Source organism: Pomacea canaliculata, linkage group LG4 (genome assembly GCF_003073045.1).
Source record: "Pomacea canaliculata isolate SZHN2017 linkage group LG4, ASM307304v1, whole genome shotgun sequence".
NCBI classification, from domain to species: Eukaryota; Metazoa; Mollusca; class Gastropoda; order Architaenioglossa; family Ampullariidae; genus Pomacea; species Pomacea canaliculata.
Window position 1 is genome coordinate 24669913 of NC_037593.1, and position 20130 is coordinate 24690042.

Sequence of the window (20130 nt, forward strand, 5' to 3'; positions counted from 1 at the left end):
ATGTGAGTTACTTTCAGTGTATCTGGTGAACAGAACATTCGCTCGGGTTATGGAAAAATGATAATTTGTAGGAAGTCCATCCCAGTCATTTTGGAAACAGTTTTCGCCTCTTGTAGACGATGTGCCACTGATTTTGCTCCAGAATATCAGCAATGTGGATCCTCGATGTCCCACTGATATTACTCCAGAATATCAGCAATCCTGCTTCTGTCGTCCAGATACCCTTCATCACAAAGCTATCTTTCAGCGTTGATGGCAGAGAGGTGTTTCCAGACCAATCAATCAGCTAGTGCTTTTTGTTCACGACATTGAAACAGTTGAAAAGCTCCACAGGAGGTGTTACAACGCCGTGGCTCACGTCACGTTGAGTTCACGTTCAGTTCACGTTGAGTTCACGTTCAGTTCCAGCTCTAGTACCAATGTTGTATCTAAGAATTAAAGCGAGATAGATGCTTTTCGTGGAACCTGATACTAAAAGGCAAGAGGAGTCTTTTGGCAATTTATCCTTTTTTGTGTCAAAGACCTTACAGTCATTGTGGCAGGAAAGAGAAAGTCGTAATGTATTAACCGTTTTATTATTACAAATTACCAGCATTATGTGGACAGCTAACGCCATCTATGGATAGATGTACGAGTGTGCTTGCTTCCTTTATGGGTCTGTATCGACATTGTGTTCATTTCTTTATAACAGCGCTAATAACGTCTATCCATCAGAACAGCTCTGGAGGAGAAAAAAACCCCGAAGACTAACGAAACGGAGAAAAACGAGTTACAGAAGACAATATCGACGTTTCGTGTAACAATGGAAGTGGACATCATCGTGAGCGTGAAGTGTTTTCATTTAATGGCGTCTGTATCCTTTACCATAACAGTCTCTCGGCATAGAATGAAAAACGGAGGTTTCGTCCATCTGGATTAATAAAGCATGAAGAAGACCTCGAGGGTTTTCGGCGATTGGCAGCCAAGTTTTTGTCGATTACCGGCTGTGACAGATCACACTGAGAAATGTCCAAGAAGAAAAAAAAAGTTCTCGTATGTAATATCCAGGCGAGAAAATTAGCAGACTTCAGATGGGAGCCAGCACATTTGCGTGGTTCTAAGTAACTAAAAAAATGTATGGAAACGGTGGAGTGGATTTGCCGGGTCTTCGACTTGGTTTAGCAATTATTTGTGGACTGCTGACGGTGCTACTCGTTTCCGGCCATGCCAAAATAATTTATTTGACGTTAATGTCGACATGTTCAAGGTTCTAATTTCGCTGATGCTGCGACGAAGACATTTGGAGTTTTACAATGTGACAGAGATCCTCACAGAGCAGGCTGAGCTTGCTTACAGGGAATGACAGCAAAAATAGCAGGGCACGACCGACAGTGAACTTTCTGCTCTAATTGTAGAGATAGCGTGAAAGAAAAATTATCATAAAAAAATACAAGGAGACATGAAGTAGAAATGATGATTATCGTTATGGAAAGAAAGTAAGCTATACGTGTTGAGGTCAAGAGGTGAACTGTCAACACCCACAGCAAGCCGGTTAGAAGCTTTTGATACACACCACAACACCTCTGGGTAGAGATGTGGTATGGGATATCTTCATCAGTCGTGAAGAAATGTGACTGTTGTTCCCTGCAGCATCAGTGGGGTTTAGGTTCAGCTTTGGGTGGACAGTTTGCCCAAGCCCCTAGAAAAACACATCGCATGCGCCCACGCGCACATGCAGACATGCACAGGCAGCCATTATCATGAGACATGCGACATGCCCGTTAAGCGTTTTTGGAAACATCTAGGAAGGCATTTTTTTTAATCCACACCTGTAACCTTTTAAAAGCGATTTAAAAATGAATAGATGATTGTGTGAGGAGGATTCGTAGCAATCAATTTGTGACCACGCTCACGCAGAATCACGCAGCTTTTCAAATAAAAGAAGACCAAACAACGGTGAACACATTGTCGAAACTAATTAACGACGATGACGATGATTCAAAATTAAGTAACGATAGTGTACTGTAACGAAAAGTCTTATCTAGAGAATAGTTTTGCGTTTACTGTTCGTTAAGCTTGGCTCCTTGTAAGTCCTTGATGATGTAGACGATATCTGAAATCTTTTTTTTTTCAGGACTACTTAAGACATAGGTAAGATATACTGGAAGATATACTAGTTACTTAAATACATAATATGTTTTACGGCTATTTAATTGTAGTCTTAGTCTTTGATAGGAAAGTACTTCCACGTGGGGTGATCTTGAGCAGTCCAGGGAAAGAGTGATAAAGGGAAGGTTGCCATTGTATCCCTAGATAGGGGACGACACCCTAGACTATGTAGATGTAACGAGACTATATTGAAATTCTACATAAAACTTACTATTTTTCGCCGCTGTTATTTAAACATTAAACATATTTAGCCGGTCATTGAACAAAGAAATTGGTCACTATCAACAATTTAATGTCTTCAAGGAGCAGACTAATTCGTGGGAGGACATCAGAAGGCTTTCATGTATGTCGCATGTCTTCCCAAAGTTGTCTGAGGTAGAGACCCATTCCTTCCTTCCTGTCGAAGTTCTTTGTTTAGATTTACGTTTACTTATATCGTCAGCACTTTCTTGACCACGAGGATGGCTGTGTACCGGAAAGTGCTCGTCTGGCTTCCTAATCAGATTTTCGAAAGACCGAAGACGAGGTTTGTCTCGGGGAAATTCGTTCTTCTTGTCTGGCTGGCTAACCCAATGAACTTTCTCTAAACATTCAACGCGCTCCTAAACGACAAATTTCTGTAAACCATGTTAGTCCTCACTGAACCGTTCTACTCGGTCAAATAAATCAGCTTTACACCAAATAATCTCACTTGCAGCGAAGATTTCACTCACTTTCGGTCAAATTATCCACCTGCACGCATCTGTAGTTATGTTTAAGGAGACCCTGAAGCGACGATTATCAGATATACCGATCACTTTTCACCGAAATTATTTAATCTTTCTGTTGAAGTGTGGAGCCGTTTTGCATGTCTCGTGAAATGAGCTGAACTGTGAAGGTGAGTTTAGTGTGTTTGGGCTATGAAGAAGTACAGGGCTTGGTTTGCCTTGTTTAGCAAACCGACATTGGGTAGCAGACCGAGTACGCACACCGCTACGTCAGCTCTGAATTTGTATTTTGCCAAACTTGTTCGTCTGCTCGGGTGATCAGGTGTCGCGACAGTTGCTGAATGGTTAACATGACTGGCAACAATAGCTCAAGCATTGACTGGCATGGCAAAGCAAAAAAGCCTAAATGAAAGTGATTTTGTACTAGATAATATAGAAGGTCGTTTCTCCTCAAAGAAACCGGAATCATTCTCAGGCACAGAACTCTGAGCCCTCGCCCACAACAAAAACTACTGCTGACGCCTACATCTCTGTGCGTGCTGCGTGGACGAGAAACCGCTTATGGACTTTAGATCACGTGACCAAGAAAGCGTTCAATGCACAGGATTCAGGAGTAAGTCCAATGCCATTGCTGGACTAATCAATTACGCTAGGAAGAGAGGTAGAGCCTCGAGATGAATCCCGGAAGCACTTGTTGGACTAATGAATTATGTTCAGAAGAGAGATAGAGCCTGAGATGGCTTCCCGGAGATGTTCTAGCCAGTGGGTGGCGAGAGAAGCGTACTTTTGGCTTTTACTCTGCGACTGTCTTCGTGACCCGTAATCTTCGGCAAATCCCAGAAGGTCAAGGCCTCAAGGAACGGAAGATGACAACAGCTGTGCAGGACACGCAACGGGTGATGCACGATAACTGCTTTAGAGAACGAAAGGGAGGATTGCTTCCTTGGATTCACTTCACATGGGTATAGTTGCAGAGCATATTTCTAAAACGGTAAACTTTTCCTAAGGAATATCTTTAGAAGGGTTTATCAAAAGTATCTTCCATGCCATTTAAATGCATAGCACAAGCGCACAGGAAAAAATTATTAAAGGAAACGAAAATGTATCTAGAAATGTTTGAAAGAATTGTATCACGATATTGTTGAATTATCCATCACCTGCTATAATCCTTCTGGCAACTTGTCCATATAGGTATAGATACAATTTTTTTTCATACCCCTCATGGTGTGAATGAATAAAATAAAATCTCAAATGTCATAGGCGATCAGAAATTTCATAAAAGTTCACCTTTCGTGATAGCTGTCTGTATTTTATCTCACTTTCTTCTGTCATCTTTGACAAATTGAACACAGATCCATCTATCTGCAGTAAGCATACATCGTGTTCTAGACTACGAACACTTTCAAAACTAGGCCTGAAGAAACATCCCACAATATCCTACTTTCTTTTTCTGGATTCTGCATAGCTGGACAGTTTTAGTTATCTCATTTTGTGGACTGTAAAGTGTTGGCTTTGTGAGATATGTTTTGTCTTGGAATGAAAGGCTTGCAAGGTCCGATGCCAATCAAGATGTCGCTTAGCGTCCGACTTTTTTCTGGTACAGCATAATTTGTATATCCATCTGTTTGGCTAATGAGACTACATCGCAGAATGGTCTAAAGGTGGTGGGTGGGGATTTCGCAGAAGACATTTTGCAGACCAGGGAGTACAAGAGAAGCTAATACTTATTTTGTTCTGGGAGAGAAGATGTCGGAGCTTGCTTATCCTAATGTAATAAGGTGGCTGTAATTGTCAGTGAAGGAACCCACATCCAGCTGGGTTCACAGTACGTATTCGAAAGTAGGACTCTTTTTCTGAAATTATTCCTCGCCTTCAGCCCCTCTTGAGAAATTACTGGCACATAATAACAAAAACAAGAAATAGGAAAAAATAGCCTCCTCATCTGCAGTATATTTTCAGGAGATGACAGTATTTCTTATTTAGTCCCTAACCTGATGAAGTTGTACTCCATACGGAGGATTCTAGTATCATCTTTTTTCCTGGCATCATGTTTGTTTTTCTTGTATTGTTTTCCTGCGAGGTCTTATTGTTGTGGAGTCATGTTGTTTTGGTCTCCTACTTTGTTGAAAGTTTGACAAGTTCGGCGTTCATTCGTGTACTGTGAGGTCACGGTTCAATAAGATGCCTCGCCTTTTTTATTGTTCGTTCTCACAAGCCACTAATTATCTTTTAACGTGCGTGAAACATAAATGTCACATGTAGATCGACGTTTGGAGATCCTTTGAACTGAGTCCTTTGAACTCGAGAGGTATTCAGAAGTCTGTACATTTATGCATTCATACGCGCTCGTGCGTGTGTGTGTACGTGCACCTTGCTTACACAAGTACATTTTTATGGTGTTTGTGTACCTGCTCAAAGCATGCATCGACTGTGTCACCTTCCTTAAATTATTCACGACAGTTTCCGGTTAAGTACGCAGTAGGAATTACGACTTAAGAAACTGTCATAGTAATATAGTTTTATTACAGAGCATTTATGCCAAAAATTATATTCTTAGCGACATTCCCCTGGACTTAGGATGTCTGTGGGATTTCTCCGAGGACTTCCTGTCGTATAAAATACTAGCAACTAGCGAAGTGATGTGACAGAATCCATGAAGAATTACATTCGATAAACTGAGCAACTCGCTTCTGCAAAATTTATTCCCAAACTTACAGCTCTTTCAACATGGTGCGAGGTCGTGATAAGAGGCTCTGATCGATCAGCTGTTCTACCGTACTGGTGAAAGAAAAGAAAGAAAGAAAGAAAGCAAGAAAGAAAGAAAGAAAGGAAGGAAGGCAGCAAAGAGAAGAATTTCTCTTTCTTTACATATTCTTGAAATCCCTAAAGAGGATTGTCTTCTGAAAGTTGTAGATCATGCATTAATAATTATCTCCTATTATTTACTGACTTTGTGGGATTTTGCTTTAAAATTACCTTTTTGTTTTCTTCACACACACACTCACCCTCTTATTGGCTTTTTCATGTAGAGACAAAAAAGGTCCAACCCTTTCAGAGCCGTTAAACGCATGTTAGCCTCTAATTTCACGCCCTGTAAAAAGTAACATGACAGACAAAGGATGTAGTCATCGCGTCAGATAACTCACCCAGAAAGAGGATATAAAGAAGTATCATTACTTCTCTCTGCTTTTCCTTCGCTCCTATCGGTTTCATTTAGTCATTTCTTTTGTCTTTAATTACGTTCGGCCCTTTCATCACATTCTGTTGTTCTTTCTCTGTGCTCACGGTCAGGCCGTGCAACCATTCCCAGAGATAAATCTGCATCCTAATTGCTAGAGGATGGAGGGAACATCCATCTTCTGCAACTAAGCATCTAAACATGGCAAGATTGACACTGCAGAGATTGTTAATTTGTCTTATAGGCATTAGCTGAACAGGGACAGGGAGTGGAAGGCTGGAAGGATGGAGTCCATTAGTTCTTTCACGAACATAGAGTTTGTGCTGTTGCTGTCTTTTGAGATGGTCCCTCGGAATGAAGGCGAGGATGGTGTGTGTGGCTGGATGGATGGTGGCAGCACCGACCTCATTCTCTTATTTGATGTCATTGACTTCCCAGAGACCAACGTATTCTGACGCGATTCCTGTCTCCGGGTTTATCGTCCTTACTTCACCCCAGCATCTCACCAGCCTAGAAGTGACAGAACTTTCTCGTCAATTGACAGAAATCGGACCAAATCGATCGTCTCCCTTTTCTGTTTTTCTGTTCTCGGGTCTGCACGCGCTGGCCCCTGCCGTTGTCTTTCCTACCTCCTCACATTTCTTCCTTCCGTTTCTACTTCAGCCGTCGCAAGATGGCAGCAGGTTTACCATCCAGACATGATTAAAAGAGTCGGAGTCAGACTTATCAAGTTCTTTTCAGCAGTCTAGTCATGCGTCTCAACCAGACAGACAAAATGGAGGAATCTGTCGCCATCTGAGAATTAGAACAGCTCGGAAATGTCCATAAGTGTGTATTTAGGGTAGGATTATTTTGTTAGTGAATGAGTACTGACATAAAGGCGCATTTTATCAGTTAGTTGTCAGTGATTACTGACGATTATTTAGAAGGGAAGACTATCTCTATTAGTGAGTTGTCAGTGAGTACTTATTTAGAGTTTATTTCAGTGAGCACAAATATTTGCCAGAGGATAGTAACGAGGGTGTGTGTTCTACTGAAAGCTAGTGCACGTGGGTCACATGACGATCCTGGCATTGTTGTCTGTGGAACTAGAATGGATGGAATCGTGAGGCACCAGCAGACTTCTCCAAGCGCAATCACTGTAAAATACCAGGATGATTACTGTCGTCTGTGTCCTCATGTTCCTGTTGATCTTTAACCTGTATAAATGTTGACGGTCCCAGCCAACAACACATTTTTTTAAACCGACATTACCTGCTGATGCTGTCTATCGTTACGGGCAACGGTGCCGGAGTCAGGTGTACGCATGATACTTTTGTATTACTTTATTATTTTGACTGTGAGGTTAACGTGGAAAGCAACGAAATATCTTATATACTGTGATTCAATTTTCTTGCCGAATCGCGCTGATCGGTGAAGAGTTTGGTTCATGACCTTCTGGCACCCATCTTTACAGGCTAATCTCGTAAAGAATTATTTTTAAATGACTTGTTCATTGAACGATACAAATTAGCAAAATCTGGTGAAAGTTTGTGTTATGTTCACGTGATGAAAGCCTCTGAAGCACCTTTCTAATGGCGATATTTGTATGAAAGATACAGAGAATGTGTGTGTGTGAAAATACGTTTAATGCCTACCCTTAAAGTGTTCCCTGACTCCTTTGCGTGTATAAAATGTTTCAAGCTTTGATAGTGGAATAAATCCTGCATAGGTCAGCATTAACTATTTATTTTATTTGGAAAGAGGTCACAAAGCTCGGGTCGATGATCGGGTAGAGCCTCGCTTTGGCGCATTCGTGTCGGCTGCAGCCTCAGTGATGTTTGAAGAAGGTTAGAAAATGTCAGTCCACGTGCGCTTTTGTAAGAAGAAATTAATTAAAAATTCACTTCATATCTGTACATATTTGTATATGTACAGATGTGCATATATATAACAGATGTACGTTCTAATACATTTGCCCCCATGTTTGAACTTTAATAAGGCAAATAGACTGCAACACGTGAAACTCCAAATGCACATCAGGGAATCAATGAACAAAGCTCAGCTTCAACAATAACAATAAAAAAAATCGTGACGACTGGAGCAGCCACTACCACAGACCTTCATTTCAAATAAAGATCGGTGGCTGTAAATGTGTAAACTGTGTTGGTGGCCGATATCTGCCACTCTCCTCCGCAGTGCGTGCAGCGCGCTAGGGGTCAGGTCAGGCTTTTGACAGCCACGGCACGTGACCTTCAACTAGGTCGGCGAAGCTTGCAGTGCGAGACAATAAAACTAGAGCAGGCAACTGTTTACACAACAGCGGGTTCTGAGGCCCAGATAAGCTCCCATCTGTCAACTGATTTTGTTTGTCCTCACTCTCAGCTAAAATAGTATTTCATTGTAAAAGAATGAAAAAAAAAATTAATATTTTTAACCACCATTCTTGCTAGAGTTTTATCTTAAAAATATGTTTCCCTGTTCATACTCTTTTTTAAAATATTTAGAATTTTTTTTAACTACTTCACTCGCCAACAGATATGATGACATTTCCTGTTCATTTTTGAACCTGCCTGAGAGCACTCTGGTGAATGCTACAGAATTAGGTTAAGTGGGAGATGATGGAGTGAGCAAAGTTCACAATATGAGTGTTCACTGAACAACTCAAAACCTCAGGACTGACTGGAGAGAAACAGCAAGCCTGGCCATGCTTGTACAGGCCATCCACAGTAACCAACGTTACATCTGAATAGTTTCTCTTTGTACTATTGTCGTTTGATCACGTGATCACGTTGGTGTGAAAGGCGTGTGTTCAAACGGTGATTCATTGTTGCAAGCCTTTTGATTTTACTGGAAGCGTGCGGGGTTTTTTTTTTTTCTTTTGTAAACGGGTTCAGACATTGGTCTGGCAGTGACTATAGAACTAGCATTGCGCGCCCTACGAAACCAGCCCTTCCGCCAAATAGAAGTAGTTCCTCCTGTTTTAGATACACAAAGCCTTTTATTCTAGCACCTCCGCTCAACAGAATTAGTGCCTCCGGCTCTACAGAACTATCGCTTTTTATTCTACAGAATTAGCGCCTCCCACCTATTCATTTTTTCCATTTTGCTTGTTTGGACTCCACCCCCTTAAAAATAGTTGCTGAATGGAACACGGAGATGGTGTTTTCAGTAATATCAGGTAAATGCTATTTCAAGCATCAAACGCCTTTTCCACTCTGTTGCCCATCCACACGTTTGGTTGTTTGCATTGGATTCGCATTCTTGACTACAAACCACCCCAGGCACTCCATTTGCTGATTTTAAAATGTTTTCCTTTCTTTTGCCTCTCCCATTTTTCTTTTTTTTCCTCATTTTTTATCCCACAGTTATTAACTTTATTTTGTTTTGTTTTTGTTCGGCTGTTTGTTTTTCTATTTTTTTTTAATTTCTTTTTTATCCCTTTTGCTTTCTTGTGTGCTCTGTCTTATTTCTTCCTCAAAGAATTCAGGCGCCTTCACTAAATTAGAAAAGTTCCAAACATAGAATGGAGAAAATGGATCTTACTAGTCTTTGCACACCATTTTCATTGTAAGTCTTTACAGCTACCCCTTTGATTATTTACCAGATCGCAGCTAAATGATGGTGAAGACTTTTTCTTCTTGCCGAGGGTCTGTTTGACCGAGCGTCTTTATCAGCGTGCCGTCGCGAGGTCGGACGACAAAAGTCTGTTTGTCAAGGCCGGAGTTTGAGTGCATGCCTGCAATTTAATGAGTTTTCGTTTAGAGCCTCGAGATAAGATGTTGCTGCTGGTGGCCAGTGTCAAGCTCTGGGGAGACATTTACAGTAGCTTGATCTTAAACGGGGATGAGGCTTGGGGAAGGGGAAATCAAGGTGGGCAAGATAAACACGTGTAAAGATTGCGCTATTTTATCGTGGAGGACGCAGCACGTGCAGACTTCAAAAAGAAGAGGTGGAAGGGAGAGGAAGATGTCTTCGATTTTTTTGGGAAACTTTTTTGTGCATTTTTCTTTCATTTCTTTTGAAAGCTACTCGCTGTATCGAGTTGTTTTCTTGTCACCAGCGTCCTTGATTTTCACATCTCTCCCTCTCTCACATTAAAAAATACATGAGAAATGTAACTCATATCAAAATCAGTTTGATAGGAGTTACTGGTATTTCTAATTATTCGTTAAATTCAACCTTTTGTCATATTTATTCGATAGTCAATGTCGCATTTTGAAGGTAGGTTGTGATAAAGAGGTAGGAAACCAAAATAAAACCTTGCTAGTCCTGGAAATACCCGGAGAAAACTCAACCAGGGTTAGTCACGCACAGAAAGATGAAATCAAAACCCAGGACCTTTCATCTCTTAGAGATGAGAAGCCAGAGAATGGTACCATTGCGTGACTGGACCGCCCCAGAAAATGGCCTGAATACTTGGCCCGACACCTGCAGAATGTCACCTTTATGGGTCATCGACCTCACGCTCCGTGGGGACAAAGTGGGTCGGGAATTTACCAGCTGTTGCCGGTGGCAAGTGGAAGCTTGACTGCCACACACCGGTACACACAGGTCGACAGTGACTGGTAGCCCGGTTCCCTCCTGCTACCACCAGCCGCCATGTGTGGGTGGCAAATGGCAAACTGAATCCCATTACACGACATTCTGTATGGACTTGTAAATGAAATCATCTTTCAAAAAAAAAAAAGATTGAAATGAGAGGACTCAGCAGTGAACTGAGGTCACTCCACAGTGCTGTGATCAGCACATTTATGTCTCAAATTGTCTTTAAAAAAAAGAAATCAGTAGAATGTCTGATTGCATCGCTTTTCAAAGTTACCAAGTCTGAGAAGAAAGCGAAAGACTAATAGCTGCTGTCAAGAAACAGGTTCTTGTCATATTGGGATCCATAACATTGCAATGTGTGCGTGCATGTGAAACATTATTCAGACTTTGAAACTATCTAAACACTTGTATAAATCCAGTGCCTGTCACACCTGAAAATAATGAATTTAATAGCAAGCAGCATCGTGTTTGGAGAGTCAAGTTTCCGATAATCGCATCGTGAAAACGATGTTAACAATGAAAACGATAATATCTTTGGAAAGAAAATAAAAGCAAGCAAACAAACAAAAAGGGAAAGATAAAATTGGGGACGATTATTGCTTACCTTTCTTTGCTGCACAACATTGCACAAAATAAAAACATTTCAGTGTCATCAGATGTTAAATGTTCTTCATTGACAAGCTGTAAAGACGCCTAGTCACAAGTCGATAGTCCAACTAATTATGTTTATACTGAGATATCAGCAAATATTTAGAGAACTTGAATGCACAGCCAACGCCCAAGCACTATGAAATATATATTAATGCACGTAAGCGAGAGAGAGAGAGAGAGAGAGAGAGAGCAACATATTTATACATATATGTATATAAGAGAGGCAAATAAAAATCTTGATTTACGAGGGTAACAGAGACAGCATATGCTTTGTTGTGTCTAGCCGTCGATCTGAGAAGAAGAAACAGAAACACTATTATTACAGCACAAATGTATTAAAACCCACTGAGAGAAAAATAAGTGTTTGTACAAAGATGAAGGGTTGATGTCTGAATTGACAGGGATTACAAGTAGGGTTTTTTTTTTTTTTTGACTGATAAACAAGTAACATATGATACATATTCAGTTTGTTAATGTTAGTAATAGATGTTTAAAGGATGTGAAAGCCTCTATAAGCGATCAAAAGTTTTGATATAGATGTGGTAGAGAGAGACATAGCAACGCTTGCAAGCGCGCGCACACGTGTCGGAGAAGCAGGGAAAGAAATAAAAGCTTTATTGGCATCTTACCTTACATCAATACGAGAACTGAGCACAACTTCATATATTTTAAAAAATGAAAATGATTTTGATTGAAGTTTAATGTTAATAAGATTAATGTAACAACGGTATCAGTAGACAATATACAATCAACAACACTTAGAAAGCATTTAAATGCACTTTGCACAGTGTTTCGGCGTTTGAAACAGTGTTAAAGAAATATACTTTTACAAGGTTGACATATAGTAACATCTAATGGATGAATTAAATATTTCGTTGGCAGGAACTAACTCTTACATTTTTAAGCCCAAAACAATGGACAGGAAGGAGCAGCTCATCATCTTTTACATAGAAGGCATTTCAAATCTGGATCTGAGGCTGTTGTGTATCTAAACTCTGATGGGGATCGAATTTCTAGTTCGAAATGTAACGAAATCGTCTGTAAGAGTCTTGATATTAATTGTAAATGAGTTGTAAATAAGGCTGCACGTGAAACTTCAAGTTAACACATGCACGAACACTAACTATAGAGCTGTCAGAAATTTTTCAATGGCAGTCTTGTGTTGAGTAATCAGAAAGGCATGTACAAAACACGGTGAAATTCGAAAAAAAAAAACCATTTTGCTACTTGCTTCTACGACATTAAAAAATCCACACACACTTCATGCCTCACTGTCACCTCGCTCTCCCTTTGTTGTGCAGATGAACAAGCGTGTTTTACGCTTGGCCTACAAGGTGTTCAAGTCTCGTCATACGCATGAGATCTTGGCGAGGCCAAGGAAGGATAGAGAGAAAAAAAAAAATGAGAATGAGAGCGCAAGAAAAACGGTCAACAAAGTGGAATGACTGTCAACGCATGCAAGAATCTCGGTAAACATGCTTCATATTTTGGAAGACCTTGACCAGAAAATAGGCCAAAAAAAGGGACTTGAGTAATTTTTAACCTCTGCCCGAAATACGTATTACGCTCACACAAGTAGGAAACATGAGTCCACCTTGGGTAAATGCCGCCATGACAGCTTTTTGCACGCAATCAACGTTTGGTTGTCTTTGCCTCAGTCAGAGGTCTGTTGTGCATGGCAAAACTTTTCTCATTTGCCCGTGATAAACAAAAAAAAAATTAAAGAATATATTGCATCAGGAATTAAGTGTACGGTGTCATTAAGGTGCTTTTACCCGACGAAATCATGAGGAATTACATCTGATTAAAAGAAAATGGCCATGGACTTGAAGGGTTTTGCCAACCGATTCTTTTTCACGGCAACGTGTGGGTGATAAGCATGAGAAGGAGCCAGGCGTGTGGTGAGAACACACTGAGCAAACACACGTGCGCAGCATATTGTGTGTTTACGAGTGCTGCCTGCTGTCTCATGTTTCCCCCATGTCACGGCTAAGGCCGAGCCTGCCTCCACAAGCTGTCGGTACACAAAACCTCGAAAACAGCCCAGAAAGTTCCATGATTCCCTTATCATGCTCAGTGACATGCAGGACATTTACTTAGTTTTCTTCTCCGTCGTTAAAAATAATTAAATGCTTAAAATTGAAATTTGGGGCTTTTACCAAACTTTTGAGTACTCCCTAATTTGCCAACTTTTAAAACTCAGCTTTTTTGTGTGTGTTTGTGTGTGTGTGTGTGTGAGAGAGAGAGAGAGAGATGCATTTTTGGCACGTCCTCACGAGGTTATTTTTTATGCAGGTGCTCAACTCTCCCCTCCTCTCTCTCTCTGAGTGCGCATGCGTAAACGTGCGTGCGTACACGTCCTTATTTCTGATAAGTCAAAATTGCCACGAAGCTTAGCGATTCCCACTGAACTACATAAAATCTTGGTGTTCTAAGACAGAGTTACTATAATATAAATTTCTAAACACTTAGCTTGAGCTTTCATGTAGCCAATCAAGGTTAATTCCGAGAAAACCAAGTGAACCTGTCTAAACACACATTTGATGACTAGCTCGTCCAAATTAATTCATATACAAAATGTTTTTCCCTAAGTAAGAAACTATTTCCACAAATCTTTTGTACTCAAGATACACAAACATCAATATTCATAGGTCAAGGTTAGCAACACAAACGTCATGATTGTACATGACACACTTATCTTGTTATTCAGCTAGTGACAGAGCTGGGACCACATGCTAATTAGGCTAATGTTTGCACAAACATAAAATCACGAGTTTGAGCGATGTCTGATGTTTGTAGCTTGAGAGAAAAAAAATGGGTTTGTCGTTCACATTTTGGCATTATTATTCTTGCGTTGATCTTTATTTAAAGAAAAAAAGAAATTATCCTCCACTACATCAAATTTCCCTAAAGGGAAATCGCTGGGCGCTGAGGAGGACTTATCCGTCCCTCCCTTGCCTCAGTGGCTTTGTGTAATGAATCATAGAAAGGAATGGGTGCTCACGTCGGAAAGCATGCCGAGAAAAAAAAAAAAGATGATTATCTTCTAGTATTTTTTTAGAAAAAAACATGCTTTTTTCTGATGTCGGCTTTTCATATCATGTTCCGATAAAGCACATTTTTAGAAGGGCAATGGGTGGGTTGGAAGGAGTTTAAAGGAAACTCAACGCGATGCCACTCTCAATTTCGAATGACTGACTAATAATATCATTAATATAATCAACGGATCTGAATTACTGTCTTTGAGATGGAATGCTTTGCAAAATTATTTTTGCACACGACAGGCGACCGACATTTGTTTTAACCAGTAAAACAGAAAAGGGTTAGATAATTTTAGCTTTTCTTTTCACATTGTGTTGTCTTCTTTTTAAAGTTAAAGTATCAACCAAATAGTTTCAAGCTAACTTCCTACTTCTCAGAGACATAAAAAATACTTCAAGGTTTAGTTAATAATGACGTGGCATATATTACCTATAAACTAAAGATAATAAACAATACCTTTAGAAATGTCATACAGTTCTCTATCTCATGAAACTTAGTTGCAACATTTTCGTCCTCGTGGATGTGTTACTTAACGGTTGAGTTTAGGCACAGAGGAGCATCAACTACTAACAAGTGTATCTGCTTGTTATGGTTAATTTAAAGTTATAGCTAGGCTGAGTAGTTACAGTAGTGATAATCAGTGAGTGCAATATTTCAGTCCCACGTGCAGTTTTCTCTTATCTCCTCGTGCAGACGAAGCCTTCCCGAGCAACATGACGATACTGAACCGTCTAATAACGTGTGGAAACAGCACCTGGGGCAAGTTCACCACACCCACATTTACCTGCGATGATATTAGGTGAGTAAATCCCTTCTGTGATAGTCTACAAACCTAGATTCCTGTAACACGATGTACAGGCTGATGTTTTATTCTAGTTGTCAGCTATCTTTGTGATTTAGTGAACGGGTGGGTGAGAGTGTCCTGATCACCTGTACCTCACATGTGTAGCTGGTTGCTTCTGCTAGGTCTGTCTTTGTTCATTAATCACTCAGTTGTTTGTCAGGCTGACGTTAATCTGTTTTGGTGTTTGTCTTGTACTTGCCAGTTATTGATACAGTGTTGCAAGACATATCCTACTTTCAAGACAGTTTCATGATTTATTAATTGTTTACCATTCCGTCCATTTCTGCGACGGTGGCCCCATGTCAGCACAAGCGACAGAGAAATAGGAAACACTATAAAGAGGTGTAGAGATGCTACAGATAGACTCAGCGCTGAAGCATGGGACGTAAGTGAGGAATGTAAAGAATAATAGGTGAAGCCACAGCTGCAAAAATTCGGTCACTTTGAATGGGGTAGTGGAAGGGGTTTGAGGGAAGGGGGCGAAGGAAACGCCCTCATCATTAGCGGGACAGGTAGGTAGTCCTCACCACAAAGTAGAGCAGATTGATCGAAGAATTACGAAATAGGGAACCGACATTCTGCGGCCAGGTGCACTGCACGTCATTAGGAGATGGCTGAATGGCTGACATGCCTTTGGCTGAGCTGTTACATAACAAAACTCTTGTTAGCTGACTGCTTGACGTTAACAGGTCAGCCGGCGCCTATAAACTGTTGTGCACGTGGCCCCAGGTGTCGCGAAACATCAGCAAGATTCGTAGTGGAAGTAATTTCAATGCGACCCTACTACCTAAAAAAAGGACAAATTTTGAGTAAAGGGAAACTTTTTTCTTTGCATCTTTAAATGAAGCGATGTAGAGGTACTGTGCAGCGAACGTTAAAAAAAAAGATTTATTGACATTATCTCCCTTTGCTGTATTTGTGTCCGTTGTTCGGTGGTACATCAACCACGTACACAAATTAAGACGTTTTGTTGAAGTCTGCAAAGAGACTATTAATGGTGGCTTTCTATTTGGATTTTTGTGACAGGCTGTAACAAACAACATTATGTCAAGTTTTAATTTATAAAAAAAAAAAAACCGGAGGGGAGAATATGCACATAGATCTTGCTGGCTTTTAATGTCCAGTTCTTGACATACATACAGTTCACTGAGGATAATAACAGATAAGAATATTTACTTTGTTTTGAGAGCTACGTCGAGTGCGTAATTTATTGTGGGTTTCACCAAGTACCTGCGTCTTGTCTGGTAGTAAACTTGCACGCTCGAAGAGTAGAGACAATAAAGTAATACAGAAACGAAAAAGATTTTAAGAAATGGAAAGAACAGTAAATTGCGCAGTTGTCATTCACAAAGTGTTAAATTTAGTTTGATTTAATTTAATTGTGCATTTGTAAAGCGCAACAGTACGGCCGAGATAGGTGGCACTGAGCTGACCATTAATGATAAAAGACGACAGATGCGGTGAATGCAGCCCTGACATTACACGGACTCTTTGATAAGTCAATAAAGTTCTGCATCGCAAAATATCTGAAAGTTATTATGACATTTGTATGGAAGCTCAACTTGCACTTAATGTGCATGGACCCAACACTCGCAGCTTGAAGTATCCTTCCATCAACACAACTCTTGTGAGAGGAACACGTTAATAAGTATCATTGTAAGCTGAGCTTCCTGGAGATACTTGATGTCAGTCATGTCAGACTTGTCTGTATTGCACGAAAAGCTTGCTGTGACAGCTCGACATCAACTCTTTGTGAAGCAGCTGCAGGGAGGTAATCAGAGTCTGAAGTCGACACTGCCACGTGTAGATCTCAAATCTAAGTAATGGCAAGATGGCGCGGATGTGACAGTAGAAATAAAAATAGCCCATGAAAAAGCAAAAAAGGGGCGCAGACACCGACTCACAGGAACGTAGCAAATATTGTAACAGATGTACTAATGAACATTAGACACAAAACTTCAAGCAGATCAACGAGCAAATATGAAGTTTAGGGAGAGCACTCACTCTCTATCCAGTCAGGCGAAGGGACATCACTCTCCTTCAAGCAACATCTAAAAATCTTTATTTTCACATATTTGAATTCAGTAGGAATTAACTTAACTTGAGGTAGAAAATCTGGATAGCGTAGAATTATTGTTTCTCTGCCTCTCACTAATTATTTCTTAACTCTCTTCTTCTTCCTCCTCCTCTCTTTCTTTTTCCTCTCTTTCCCCTATCTCTCTGTGCTCTAATTTTCTAGAATTACTGGTTAATGGAAACGTTTCTTAGGTGCTTCTAGTTCACCGTTGGCAGAAGGGCAGTTATTAGCCTTCAACACAAGTCGTAATGCTTGTATTTAGATATGTCCTGACATGTTGCGGATTATTTCGCTCTAAAATGAAAAAGAGCTTGAGAGTAAGAGCGCAGATGACATTAAACTGACGTGGGAAAGAAAGACTTGGCATTAAGCCTTTTATCGGAGATATTTAGAGGAGGTATTAAAATCATGCCTCCTTTTTTCTAACTGTGTATAAGAAAGGGCTCGGCAGTGCTCAGAGAAATGACAAGAAACTGCTTCAAATATTTTCCATCCATACCATTTGCCGTGGTTTTATTGACTGCCGCGTTTCGTGCCAAAGATATGAGACAGTTGCAGACATGCTATAAACTCATCCTTTATATTCAGGCAGTCACAAAACAGTGACAAATCCTCGTGACTCGCTCTATTTACAGCGCCTTTACACTCGCCTGACGGCTTTGGTGTTGTTTGTTATGACTTGGCCTGTTCACAGTCTCACCTTCCGCGTGTCCCGCCGCGCGGAATACTTCACTGTGGAAACTGTAGCTACATAAAGCAGCTGCACTTTACTGCCAGAATAGTAACGGGATAGAAATGTGGGTGAAATGTTGGGGGAGAGGGAAATGATAAAATTCAAATCGTTGAGACGGGAAGGCGAAATTAAAGCAGAATCGGCAGACACGCATCGATGCGTAGAGCTGATAAATGTATTTATGCACGGAGGAAGCGGTGGTTAGTCAGGCATAAACGGTGACAGTTCGGCATAGCAAAGCGGTTTGACGTTTCTAAACAGTCTCCGGAAGTCGTGTTGCTCTTTCTCTCTCTCTCTGCGCGTAGCACTTCCGGCAACACCACGTGACGCGCTGGGAGGCTTCTGTGAAACTCGAGACAAAAGTGGACCAACCGACATCAGCAGCGGTACACTCTCCCTTGACCATTTACCATTGTCTGAATAATCATTGCAGATAAATTGTTTTTAAAGTAAGAAGGATTCAGACTGTCCTTGTGGATGCAACTTGTGGGCTAGTATGCTCTCTGTTCAGAGTCGAAAGAAGGGGATGGACTGATGGAGAAATAACAGCAGTTGTATACTGCTGGAAAGGAGGCAGGGATTTTGGCTTCAGAGCGTCGTTTAAGTAGTTATTTTTTGTTTTATTATCTTGTTAAGATTTTATTGTGTTTAAGCTCTGAGATTATATCGCGCAGAATGGAGAATTCATAAGTTATTTTTAGAAGATTTAACGGTTCGCTTCGTCTATTAGGTTATGAAGGAGAGTTAATTATTCACAACCAAACCCTGTGGTCTTCCCTTATGTATCTATTCATCACCAGCCAGACTTCTTTATCTTGCACTAATCCTACTAAGAAGTCTCCGTGTCACTTGTTAGAAAGAGGCTTATGTGGTCTAAAGTAAAATTACAAGTCATGTGTACTCCATCACGACCTTTCCACACCAAGCCTGAGGGTGATTTTTTCGTTCCCCGAAATTTCTGAAAGATGGGAGCAGATGTGACGTGGCGACACATAGCACGTTTATCTTTTCTGCGCATGCGCTAAATTTCGTCTTCTCGTCTTCTGTTGAGAATTCGTTTTCTATGCACGCTTGATCTGTCTTCCTCTCTCTATCACAAACACACACCCCTCCCCCACACAGAACCTACATCACGCTATTCAGCAGTAATTGGACAACTGATTCTTCTCAAACGTTTTGCTTGAAACTTACAGAAATCGATAATAAAAAGTATAAAGAGCAAAAATTTCTCAGTTATTATTGAAATAGTTCTCCACTATTATTACAATTTTCTCAGATGTTACTAAAAATTTGAAAGCAGCTGTCCGGAAACGAGATCCTGAACATAATTGACAACTTCGACAAAAGAACACGTGGGGAAGTTGTTATTGGTTTTCTTACATGATGATAGCACAGCGCTATAATTTTCAGTTTCTTTAAAACCAGTTTCCTCCTGCCAAACAGTTTTATAGTTTTTGTTTTGGTTCAGGAAGGTTTCAATGGGTTTTTTTCTCAGGTTTGACGGTTTTATCACCCGGGAATTTTGTTTCGATTACCTTGAGAAATCTGAAGTGCCTTCGCAGAAAAACATTTTAATCTTCTATACAGTTACTGCATAGATGCTGATGCTACTGGCTGCTAGTTCTGACGAAATACGTGGGTGCTGCCACCAGTCCAAGCTTTTTTCAGGCAAAGATTGTTTCCTTGTGTTTGACTTTCCCACCAAAGATGCAACTACAGATGGGTATGACAACAATGGCGGTGAAGGAGATGCGGTTGTCATGGAGAGTCTCCAGGTTCATGTTTCAACAATATCTCTACATGTTCCAGAAGTGACGAATCGATCACATTTTATCAAGTCCGAGCACTCTGGGTATCGATCTGCGATCCACGAACACTTCGTGGTGGGAAGAAAGATTTGGGGAACTGTTGGCAAAGCACGTGCAGAGCATTGTCAATAATTCGTCCACAGATGTCGTCACGAACGTCGGCGCAGATAACAGAGACACTCCTGAAGGGAACTTGTAATACAATAGCGATAGCAAAGAACGAGGACGAACAATTATTAATTATTACTTTTGCTGTGGACTCTAAATACTGGTCAATGGATTTCTCGAATAACACAATTATATCATCCCAACTACCGCTTCGTCCGTCCTTTATGTCTTTCTCCTCCCCAAGGCCATTACCTTCATCATTTACTTTTCTTCACTGTGCTTTGAAGTGTTTATATCCTCCTTAAAA

The 20130-nt window shown here is 40.6% G+C and overlaps 1 protein-coding gene across 1 annotated transcript in view; it reads left to right on the top strand.

Annotated features, from left to right (window-relative positions):
* The window catches only part of LOC112562723, a 59537-nt gene that overhangs the window by 25685 nt on the left and 13722 nt on the right, over positions 1-20130 (top strand). The window contains exon 2 of the mRNA XM_025236170.1: positions 14947-15052. Coding sequence (XP_025091955.1) covers positions 14947-15052 — 106 coding nt within the window. The remainder of the gene's footprint in view (positions 1-14946; positions 15053-20130) is intronic.